General features: G+C 38.5%; 1 protein-coding gene across 1 annotated transcript; it reads left to right on the top strand.

The window, feature by feature from the left end:
- Positions 1-8,391: 8,391 nt before the first annotated feature.
- Positions 8,392-11,724, top strand: LOC111885955 (uncharacterized). The gene is made up of 7 exons (XM_052766164.1): positions 8,392-8,458; positions 8,550-9,099; positions 9,215-10,520; positions 10,590-10,839; positions 10,924-11,020; positions 11,066-11,471; positions 11,542-11,724. Exons 1-7 carry the CDS (start codon positions 8,392-8,394, stop codon positions 11,722-11,724), a joined length of 2,859 nt encoding a protein of 952 aa, XP_052622124.1.
- Positions 11,725-12,672: the final 948 nt, after the last annotated feature.

Below are 12,672 nucleotides of genomic sequence, written 5' to 3'. Positions count from 1 at the left end.
GGAAAAATTAATTAGCTATTGCAAGTCTAACTTAACCCGAATATTATATCTAGTAAATTTAATTGAAATAGACAACTGGCCATTGTTTAAATTGATTTATTTGCTAAGGATTAATGAAGTGAATACGGAACTAATCAATTGAATCGGTAACTAGCAAAAGAATTAATCCATTGCACTTTTACCTTGAAATCAACCATAGGATCAATTAAGTTGAACTAAATAGAAGTACTTCTCCGTTATTGAATCTAGTCAAAGTCTTTATTTTCTAGCTTAAATTAGTAATAATTAGTAAGTTTCTAGTCTTGTAAAACTAGAGAACAACCCCTGCTTTTTAATTAACTTAGATTAAATTAGTTTTTAGTTTAATTTGTCGTTCCCTGTGTTCGATACCCTGCTTATTTAGCTATACCACAATTGATAGGTTCACTGCCTTTTGTGTGTTATTTGATAATTAAAAGTAGGTTTAAAACTAGTGGGTTTTACACACATCAAGCTCCCTGCTCTGGAATCAGCGGGCTTGGCCCGTTTGGCTGCCGGCTGGGACTGTGCTGGTCGCTGATCCCTCCCCTGAGACTTCGTTTCCTCCCTAGCCTGAGTCTCTAGCTCGATCTCCCTCTTCCGGGCATTTGCCTGAAGCTCGGAAAATGTCCCGTACGAGGAGTTTGCCACGAACTCCCGAATTTCTCTCCTCAAAATACTCAAATAACGGCTCATACGTGCCTGCTCAGTAGACACGTGCTCAGGGCAGAACATCTCCCTCTCATGAAACATCCTAGTAATAACCGTAACGGACTCCGTACCCTGCTTGAGGGTCAAAAACTCCTGTGCCAACCGATCTCGTTCCACCGAGGGAACGTACTCATCACGAAACATGGTAGTGAACCTCTTCCAGGTCACCGCAGCAAGCTCTGCTGGAGAGTAGTGTGCTGTCGTGAACTTCCACCAGTCCTTCGCCCCCAGGCGAAGCTGGTTCAGCGTAAACCAAACCCTCAAGTGCTCCGGGCACGAGCAAGTATAGAAACACCCCTCAATGTCAGATACACATCTCATCGCTGCAATCGGATCCTGCGTCCCATCAAACTCTGGTGGCTTCGTGTTGCTGAACTCTCTGAACAACAACGAGTCACCCCCTTGCGGCCTAGCAGCAGCGACCGCTGCAGTGGCCGCTGCAACAGCAGCCTCAGAAAGAGCGGCGTAACGCTCGTCAAAAGTCTCAATCAACGTGGTCTTAATAGACCCGAACATCTTTGGTATCTCTGCCCTGTTGGCCGCAGCCACCTCCTCATGGATGATCCGGTGGATCTCCTCATCACTAGTCTCGCTGATCTCTGGCATATGACGTGTCCTCACCATGATCTGCCTCTGAAATACAACATATGATATATTAGAAACTCACTCGAGCATACTCGCACTCGATAAATCATCCCTCCTTGATCCCTGGCATCCCGAAGATTCTTACTTGAACTGTACACCGCCCCGGTGTTTTCAGTAGTACGGGCCCAATACTACTGTCTGCACCGTATCAGTATACACCCCAAGTCCTCCTCTTAGGATCCCAAGTCCCAAGTACTCTATTATGCATAATCCACTCTCTATAGATCTCTCATAAGCTCCTCACTGCTACCTACTCGCTCTCAAGCATCTCATAGCAGCTTATCTCTCCTTAGGCTAAGGCATCACAAATAAGGCCACTCTAGTCCTAATAGGAATACCTAGCCCACTCTAGCACGAGAATACATCATATCAATCTCATAAACATATAACATAAGGGTATTTTGGGAAATCACCGTTCGGGCGCTGACTGATCGTACACACACCTCTGCTCTGCGTTTTCAAAAAAATCTTTTACTCTTTTTAGAAAACTTGGTTCTCTTTTGAAAATATTTTCAAAACCGTAGTTTGAGTTCAAATACGCCCGAAGGTGTACTCGAATCCCTCAAACCAAGGCTCTGATACCAACTTGTAACAACGTAAATATCCAAAACAATTTTTTTCGCATTTTATAAAAATATATTTCATTCATTATTCATAAAAGCACCATTGTTTAAAACTCAATTCGTAACATATATCAATCCCAAGATCTCATAGCATAAGAATCCCGTGTGTGTACTGATCAAGCCGGCACCTTTCCGTGATCCTCACTAGTACCTGAAACACATAACATAAAACACTGTAAGCACAAAGCTTAGTGAGTTCCCCAAAATACCACATATAACACATATTAGCCACTCAAGGGTATAACTCTGTGGGTCCGTGCACCCAAACTCTGTGAACCCTCAGGTTCTAACTCTGCAAACATACACAACATAAATCACATAGAAGAATGCAGTGCAACACATAACACATGAATAGCATACAACCACTGTATCACTTAACTCTATTTACCTACTCAAGGTAAAGTATAGTGAGAAGACTCACCTCAGATATCTCAGTAAATCTCTGACTCGGTAACTCTAGTATAGCCCCTGCCTAATCACATAAAATAAATACTCTAATTAATACAACCCTCAGGGCTAGGCTAATCTCTTCCTCTCAATACATCCTCTAGGAAGGGTAAAAGACTATCCTACCCTTTTGATGTCTCTATGGTCCAAACATTGACTAACCCTAAAAGTCAACGAGGTCAACGGTCAACCTTGACCAAACTCGCCGAGTGCGCAACTGTGACTCGACGAGTCCACACATGCTCTTCACTCTCCTAGTCCTCATGCGCAACTGTGACTCGGTGAGTACCATCGTGCACTCTGTCTTCTAGATTCCCTCTGACTCACCGAGTCGCTTCCCCAACTCAGCGAGTCACCAACTGTGTAATTATCGGGAAAACCCTCGTCCTACTCGCCGATTCGGCTATTGGACTCGGCGAGTCCATGCCATGCTCAAGCTGAACTGACCTCTTGAGGTCAGATCCGCTCCTTTAAACCATAGATCTAGCTTCCCAAAGCATTATAATCACGTAAAGCTAACATCTTGGTGCACATGCAAAGGCTCAAAGTCCTTATTTGAAGATATGGCCTCTAAAATGAGATCCTAAGTTCATAACCTCCATTAATACCCATAAAGATCAAGGTAAAAGGGTCACTGGACCTTTTTGGGTCCAGATCTACAGCACCAACACGAGAAGGGACCAATTACTCCAAATAACCATCCTCTAATGGGGCTAAAAAGCCCTAACTCTAAGATTTACACCATAAACTGAAGAAGGGGTTGAATGAATACCTCAAAATGAAGTCCCTGAGCCCTGAAATCACTAGATCAGCACCCTCTTCAGCCTCCTCTTGTCTTGGTCCTCTTCTATTTGCAAAAACACCAACAAAGATCAAGAAATAGCTTCTTTTCTCTCACAAACGCCCTAGCTCACTTAGGGTTTCTCTCTGGGGTCTGGTAGCCGCAATTGACAACCATAAGGCCCTTTAAATAGGCCCCAAACCCGAGGAATTAGGGTTTCATTAAACAGCGTGGACTCGCCGATTCCTTGGGGCGACTCGCCGAGTCCAACCGTCCACCCGGATAATGATTTGCGTCTCTACTCGGCGAGTCTACGCATCAACTCGCCGAGTTCTTCCACAAAAATAGAAGTTAAATCGAAAAAATATAATACCTGAAATTTCGGATGTTACATTTATCACTCTCTAAGGTCCCAAGAGTGATATATGTTCCAAAGCTGGAATTTCTTGTTTGTTTTGGTGTCATGCTTGGAGTTACCTAGGTTGGTAAAGGACGTGCAATTGACATGCATTCCATAAAGACAATTTTTATGAACATTTGGGATATTATGAAGCCTTATGGAAAGTAATAGGTTTTGTCTTAATTGATTAAGCGCTTAATGAAAGTATTAAACTGCTAGAACAACCATGGCGCAGTCATGAGCTGACCATTATACAGTGGTGATATGGGTCGCAATTGTTTTGTTGGACTAGACCGCAGCATGGTCAAGGGAATGCCTCAGTGCGGTGGGTCATTGACCTTTGACCATTGACCGTTGACTTTTTGACCTTTGGACAAGTGTTAATGAAAGTGTATCTTTGGCTTGTGATTAAGGGAAAACTGATCTTTTGCCCCAAGATAAGGATTAGGATAAGAAAGACTCATTTAGTAGAGAAAGTTAAGTAATGTACCTTAATTTCTAAATTAGGGATTAATTGGTGCGTATTGGCTCGAGGCAGTGTCAGTGCCACCTAATTTCTAAATTAGTGAGTTCTCACGAACTTACTTACTATGTAGATCATATGTTATATGTCATTCAGACTAGAGATAGACTGCTTAGAGGGAATCTAGTGGGATCAGGTCCATGATAGACCTCTCGGAGGGAAGTGCTCAATACCAAGTCACTAGAGATAGAATGATCAGTGGGAATTTAGTGATTATGGTCGGCTATGTTAAGTTTCAAAATGCATATCATTTATATAGTGATTAAGAGTTGTGAGAACTCACTAAGATTTAGGCTTACAATTGCTACTTTATGTTTTTAAAAGCAAGTCCTTCCCGTTCATAGGGTAAGGAACTGGCATGATTTGGATATATGGACATTCTCGGAGGGGCATCACATTTACTTTAGTTGTTCTATGTTATGTTATGGTTTTTAAAACAATACTTAGATTCTACGTTTTTACTATGCAAATATCAATGCGATATGAAAAGTGGATTTTATGATTTGATAAAAAAAATATATGAATGAAACATTTTGGTTAAACCTATACTCTAACCGGTTGTATCTTTGGGATGTTACACTCATATATGTTTGCCATACAGTTGGCCATGGTTGATAAGATTATTTGTTATGATTATTTATATGCTACTTACTTTAGTGATAGTTATTCCTCTTTAATTTCTTTCTTTTAAGATTTTAATAAGAATATACTAATTTATCAATACACTTATGTTTTCAATGTGTTCGACATCCTTACTTACCTAAGTTATGATGTTATTGATCAGGTCCACTGTCTAGTTGTAACGCCCCGATTCTCAGGTATTGTTTAAATAAGATTTATTGGGTTAAGCTCTACTCGACAAGTTGGTTGCCCTACTCGTTGAGTAAACCAACTCGCCGAGTAGCAGTGGGGTGGGATCACGTGTTAAGTGACCTACTCGACGAGTCCATATTGGGACTCGGCGAGTAGGAGCTGGTAGATGAAACCCTAAATCCTGGGGTTTGCACCCCTATTTAAAGGAGCCTCAGCCTCCTCTGGCCTCTTTGCGAGTTGGAATGTGCTTCAAGGAACTCGGTGAGTAGTCGAGGGTACTCGGCGAGTCGAGGCCAACATGGACTATTGACCTTGATTGAGGACTTTGACTTTGATCAGGGGTTGACTAGTGGGTTATGGAGTACCTTATAAGGGTAAGGACTTACGAGTATATTGTACTATGATAATAGGTGGTGGAGCCTGTATCAAGTGACCCGAGAGTTGGAGTTTACCTTCCGAGTCGACATCTGCGAGGTGAGGCATCCTCACTATATCGATATGGTCTACGACACCAATTTCGGTCCTTTAGTTGTTATTGTTATGATATGCTACATGTGGTTATGATCTGTTAGATCGGTATCAGGGTAGACAGTATGTTATGCTCTTATGATCCGTAAGGATTGGTATGTTAGTGACCTGCGAGGTCGGTACTTTAGTTACAGGAGAACTCTATGATTGATGATCAGTGAGATAGATTTGTTTGATGTTTGTATATGCCAGTATATGATAGTTATGCGCACATGGTTATTTGCTTGATTGGTTGGGTTGAGGCGGTCCTGCTTTGTGCTGAAGGCCAACATACCCTATGAGCGGTCCGAGGAGACTGTAGGCCCACGTGGTGGACCGGTCATGTCGAAGGCTCGGGATAGATCTAGATAGACTGTAGGCGCTGTAGGGCGGTCCAGTCAGGCCGATGGCCCAGTATGCATGTTGATTGATTGAATATTACTAATATGGTATTGTCAATGTGGTATTGGTATTTTGGGGGTAGCTCACTAAGCCCTCGGGCTTACAGTTTTCAGTTTATCGTTTCAGGTACTTCAGGAGATCATGGCAAGGCTAAGGCATGACAATACCGCTCCTCATCTTTATGATATGATTTTGGTACAATCTGATGGATAATGATTTGAAAACATTTTTGTAAACAAATGCTATTTGATTTTTATGTATGTTTGAAAAAGTTTATTTGGTGTAAAATTTATGGGTGTTACACTAGTGTAGATAGTCAGTTTGGGTTATTAGGAATTTTAAATGTAAAACTAGGTTTGTATTTTCAAGCCTATATCTTTTATGTCATAACTTTTTTGGTGTCATTATCAGCGAGAATGGTTTTCAAGTTATCTCAAGTTTATAAACTATCTTTTACACATCGGCCATCACCCATAAGCCTTAAGCCTTAAAACATGTAGTATTTCCACTTTTGGTTTAATGATATACATAAAGCGAATTGGATGATAAATATTATCTTTATGTTACATTTTTTTTTGCAATTAAACCTAAAATAAAAGAACTTTATGATTTAAATTTTTATTAATTAGACAGTAGTTTGAAAATATGCCTAATTATAGCATTGAGCTTTTATTTCTTTTATTTGTTAGGACATAAAAATATTTCACAAAATCCTTATTAGGACATTATGGTACTTAATTATATTATGGAATATTGATGTCAAGGGATACAAGAAGAGGCATCGGTGAATCCTATAGCTTGCAATTATTATTTATTTTATTTTATTTTATTTTATTTTATTTTTTTCAGAAATATGTTTATTTCTTGATACATTTTAATCATAAACTTGGAAATAAATAAAATACACTACCTAATTTGGTATGTTTGATTATAGGTAGAAGACATCAACGAATGTTGTTGGAGTCATTTTTGGTAAGGGAAGTGATTCATACACAATAGTTTTTTGCCATACACAACAATTTATGCATTATAGAGTTGTACAGTACAACATTTTAAAGCATCAATTGTTGTGTATGGAGAAAAATTGTTGTGTACAAATCATCTTCCTTTTAGTAAAGTTGAAGGGCCTCTATGCAGATTAAATAAAGTTCAAGGGGGGGGGTAGAAGTGAATATGGGTACTTAATGGAGTAGTAGAAATAAGCATATATAGTATATAAGTCACTGCTATGAGGAGAGTAAAAAGAAGTTAGACATAATTTCTCTTGTTTCTTTTTATATATTCTTCTCTTAGAAGCTTAGTTTCTTTTTGTATTGGGTGTGAGGGTAGTGTTCGAAAATGTAGTGAACCTTTTGTACGTAAGCATTAGTTGTGTTTAATAAAAGACAAGTTGTGTATTTTAAGAGATTTCTTACCCAAAGTGGTTATATGAGCATGGGGTTAGGATTCTAAACACATCCTAGGGAAAGAAGGTGAGGTAGAAGAAACAAGAAGTGGCATCCATTCCAAAATGTAAGATTTATTTCTTTCAAGATTTAAATTTAAAAAAAAAGTTATAAAATGTGATGTGTAGTACATCAAGGAATTGGAGGGAAAATTTCAGCTGAGGATTCATATTTCTCGGTTCAACATTTCTATAACATCATCTCTTAACAAACACAAGATGTAGGAGGATATTTAATTTCTCTTAAAAAAAACTCACAAACACGACTTTCCTACTTGTCTTTCCTTTCATTCCTTAAAAAACTCAGGAACATGTTGTAAAATTGATGGGCTTTGCGAGAAAATAAACTATAATACGATAGTGAAAACACAACAAATAAAACTTGAACATGTAAGATGTGATTTCATGAATGCGCTTTTTTGGAAAATTGCCATCAAATATTGTTGTGGTTGTGTAGATAAAATATAATATCGACCCAACACATGAACACATGCTATAAACAAGTTTGATTAATTATTGTTGGCATATCATTACTTGGTGAACTAGTCAATTACTATGTGAAAAATTGACATTTTAAAAAATTCCACGTATTGAAATTTACGTGAAAATGACTCAAACACCTTAATTAAGAAGTTAGATTGGATGCAGGAATGAAAATCAAATTAGTTTAAAGGTATATCATGCTAATTAAATTATAGAACAAATTACGCGAATGGTCCATTAGGTTTTGGATTTTTTCCTAATCTAGTCCCTACGGTACTTTTTTCCCTCAAATAGTACCTATGGACCATAAGTTGCACGCGTTTGGTCCCCGAGTTGGATGTCCGTGCATTCCAACGTTAAGCTGCTCCATTTGACTTGCATATAAATTATGTCATTTTAGCCTAAAGGACCTTTTCTGAGCATATAAATTAACAACTATATCCATTAAGGTGGCGAGGTTTAGTTTCAGACATTGACTTTACACTCTATCTCTTTCCCCAAGAAAACCTTTTGATCATCCCATCTTCTTCAATCATGAGTTTTTATCGTCGTCGACCGTTACAGTTCAACTGATTGAACGGTGTATCGAGGAAAATGGTGCTCACATTGTGGTCTTTACGTCCACGCTACACCCAACCACCTGACCTACGTAAAGAATATGGTAAGCACGGACCTTGTAATGCTAGGTTTTGACGAAATGTAATTTTTCTTTCCTCCATCATTAACATTTTATTGTTCTTGAATGTTCACAGGTTCTATTTCAAGCTTTTGCACATTCAAGATAAATCATGGAGGTTCATTCACAAATACGGTATCTGGAAGGTCATACATAGATGGGCTTGTTGATCACTTTGATTTTGTGGACATGGATGTGCTTTCAGTCCACGAGTTAGATGATATGATGGCAGTTTTAGGGTACAATGATGGTGGTATAATGTTTTACCATTTCATGATCCCAGAGATAGACTTGGATAGTGGATTGTTACCCCTTGGCACCGATCAGGAAGTCATTCAGCTGGCAAGGTATGTGCTTAATCATAAGAAAATTAATTTGTACATCGAGCATGGAAATACTAGAGTAGTCCCTTACTTTAAGTCCCCATTGAAGGTTCATATTGAGGAAGTTGAAGGGAATGATTCTCCTGAAATGAATAGGGTTAGAATGAAAAGGAAATCAATTGGGTCATGTAGTAAAAAGTTGGATTTGAATGAGTCCACTGATTTGTCAAAGTTAATTGTACCCTATGAACCTGTAATCAACAAAAAACACTCAGTTGATCGAGAGAATGATCCCTTTAAGGGGTACAGTTTGAGGATAACCATGGTAAAAAAGATGTTGACATAGGGGATGAGCACCAAGCAAAAGGGAATGTTGATCCAGTGGATGATTATGAGGTAATGGGGGATGTGGACACAGAATATGGTGGGGGAAAAATCTACATGATGTTGAGTTTTTTGAGGATGAATACAGTGGAAGTAAGGAAAGTGTTAGTGAGGGTCCTTGGAGTGAGGGTAGTAGGAGTGAGGGTAATATGCCCGATGATGAGAGTGAGGACAAAGACTTCTTTGTGGATTTAGAAAATATTGTAGATGATGTGGATGTTGATATGAAAGAATTTCATATACATGTTGATGAAGATGTTGAGTGGGTTCAAAAAACCACCAAAGAAGCAAGTGGTAGTGGTGTTGACTTTACTGAAGGTGAAGATTTGGAGGTCATAGACCCAGAATCGTTTGAGTCACCTATTGTAGATGAAGATAACAACAGAGAGAGGATGTTGAGAGACATAAGAAAGGAAAAAAGTTGTTCTGAGGGTGTAGTTCATCAAAAGGCTTTCACATTAGGACAGAAGTTCAAAACAAAGAAAGATGTGAAAGAATATATAAACAAACATGCAGTAGAAATCAAAAGGGATTTACATTTTGAAAAAAATGACAAAACAAGGATTAGGGCTAAGTGTAGAGGAGTGGTCCCATATATGAGTGGTGGGCCATGGACAAAGTCAAGGACTGGATTCAAGGACAAAACAGTAAATATGAAAGAGGGTAAATGTCCTTGGGTTGTACTGGTGTCTAGACCTAAAGAGAGAGATGAATGGGTAGTGAACACCCTAGTTAGTGAACATCGGTGTGTGCAATCAAGAACAATTAAAGCTTGCAACTACAAATTCATTGCAGCAAACATTGTGAAGCAAATTGAGAGTAATCCAACCATTCCAGCCAATGCACTTCAAGAAGATCTCATTCAAAAATTCGAGATGAACATGTCAAGAATGAAGGTACATCAGGCAAAGGAATTGGCTCAGAAGCATGTTTTTGGGGATTTTCAGAAACAATATGCTATTTTGAGGGACTATGGACTAGAGTTGATGGAAAGAAACCCAGGTACTAATGTGAAGATCGATTGTTACAGTGAGCCAAATTTAAATTCTGATACAAGGACATTTAGGAGAATTTACATTTGTTTAGGAGCATTAAAGGAAGGATTTAAGGCTAATCTAAGGGATTTCATAGGGTTGGATGGTACTTTCATGAAAGGTCCCTATCCTGGTCAAATTTTGACTGCCGCAGGGGTAGATTCCAATAATGGGATATATTCTCTTGCATATGCTCTTGTTGAGAATGAAACCACCAATTCATGGACATGGTTTTTGGAACAACTTGGTGATGATCTGGAACTTTATGCTAATTCAAACTTCACTTTCATCTCAGATAGGCAAAAGGTACATATACTTCAATTTAATTTGATATTGTTGTTATTTATTCAACTAAGTATTGAAATATTTAAATAGGGTATCATTCCTGTAATTGCCAAACTTTTCCCTCAAGCTGAGCATAGGTTCTGTCTGAGGCATATTTATGAAAATATAAAAAGGCAATGGAAGGATAAAGAGCTCAAAGATTTGGTGTGGGCATGTGCAACTGCTACTACTATAAGGCATTTTGAGAAAGCATTAGAAGAGCTAAAGAAATTCAAAGCTGAAGCTCATGATTGGCTGATACAGATTCCTCTAGCTCATTGGGCAAGATCTCATTTCTCAGGTTAGTACTTCATATTTCCTTTATGTTAACATTTACTTGTCATTGTTAGGATTTGTTCTCATTTTGTATTATATGACTAAACAGGGAGGGCACATACTAACATCTTGTTGAATAACCTGTGTGAGGTTCTGAATGGAAAAATACAAGGTGGTAGGGACAAACCTATCATTTATTGTTTGGAGTATATTAGAGAATATTTGATGAAGGGAATTTGCAATGTCTAAAGAGAGATTGATAGATGCAATGATCCTCTCACACCAACTGCCACTAGTCTTCTTGATCAAATGAAAAGACAAGCACAAAAGCACAGGTGTATTTTCAATGGGGTTAAAACTCAAGTCACTACTCATTGGGGTGATCAGTTTATTGTGAATTTGGATGAAAAAACATTCACATGTAGACATTGGGAAATTACAGGCATGTTATGCTCACATGCAATAAGTGCAATATGGGACAAGATTAAACATGGAGCAGAGAATGTTCCTGAGTTGGAGCATTGGGTCCACCCATGCTACTGGCTAGTTACATGGGCAGAAGTGTACAAATGCAAAATTGAACCTATAAATGGTAGATTGATGTGGCCCAAATCACAATGCCCAACCAAGTTGCTTCCACCCAAACATGTTGTTCAGGTATGTCTTCATATATCAATATAACTGAAGTTTTTTAAGAACAACAATTTAATCTTATGTACATTTGTAGGTGGGTAGGCCCAAAAAGAAAAGGAAGAGGGCATATGATGAACCTACTACACAGGGGCATAAACTGTCCAAGAGGTGGACCACTGTCACATGTAGAAAGTGCAACAACAAAGGGCATAATTCAAGAACTTGTAAAGGTCAAGGTGGCCCTAATGACAAAAGAACTGAAGAAACAGGAGGATAGAAGTGAGGATGGGGGTGTTGTTGAGAACCATTAGGTCTTTTGATGTAATTTGCACTTTACTTTTATGGTTATGTTAACACCTATGTTTATGTACCAAACAATACTTACTTTGGGCTCCTTATTTTGTATGGTCATGCATGTTGACCTTGAATCATTGTACACATAGGTAAACTGTGAAACAATGTCAACTGCTGTTGTGATATACAATAGCATTTTTATTATATTCTTGTTCTTGTCAACTAGTATTTGTGATATTCAAAGTGTTTGGTCATGCATGTTGAATTGGTGTTCTTGTCAATAGTATTTGATTGCACAAAGCCATAACACAATAACCTTGTTCTGAAATTAAACCATTTGATTACAAAAAGACTATAACATTAAGACAACATTAACCAGAACATAATTTACTGCAGTCAAACTCAAAAAAGACACAAACATTACATAAACCATGGTACAATTTCCTGTCTTCAAACTCAAAGTAAGACCACCAGTACATTAACCCTATGACTACGACACTACTTCTTGCATTCAGACACCACATTCAGAGGCAACTTCGACCATGCTTCAAGTAATGAATTGCAAAAAGACCCCAACTGAAGAGAATGATTAACTTATACATCTTAGCTTGTAGTGTAGCTTGTTGAAGAGATTCTTGGAGCTTGTTCATAGACCTGATTAACCCAGGTATCACTTCCACCGATCTAGGGCACATCGGCTCATCAAACCACCCAATCCAACCATACCTTCTCTCATTACGAAGACAAGACCAAAATCGCCTTCCAGGGTTGCAATCTGACCAGGAAGTGACGATGGCTAGATCACGATTTCCACAAGCACATATCTACATTTTCCCCAGCTTTCTTTCTCTAACAGTAGTAGTGATCAATTAAATTAGGAGGAAGAACAAGAAGAAGTAATATAAGCGTTAATTTATATGTTCAGAAAATG

The sequence above is a fragment of the Lactuca sativa genome, chromosome 1 (genome assembly GCF_002870075.4).
Source record: "Lactuca sativa cultivar Salinas chromosome 1, Lsat_Salinas_v11, whole genome shotgun sequence".
Lineage (NCBI taxonomy): Eukaryota > Viridiplantae > Streptophyta > Magnoliopsida > Asterales > Asteraceae > Lactuca > Lactuca sativa.
This window is presented reverse-complemented; position numbering and strand designations above follow the sequence as displayed.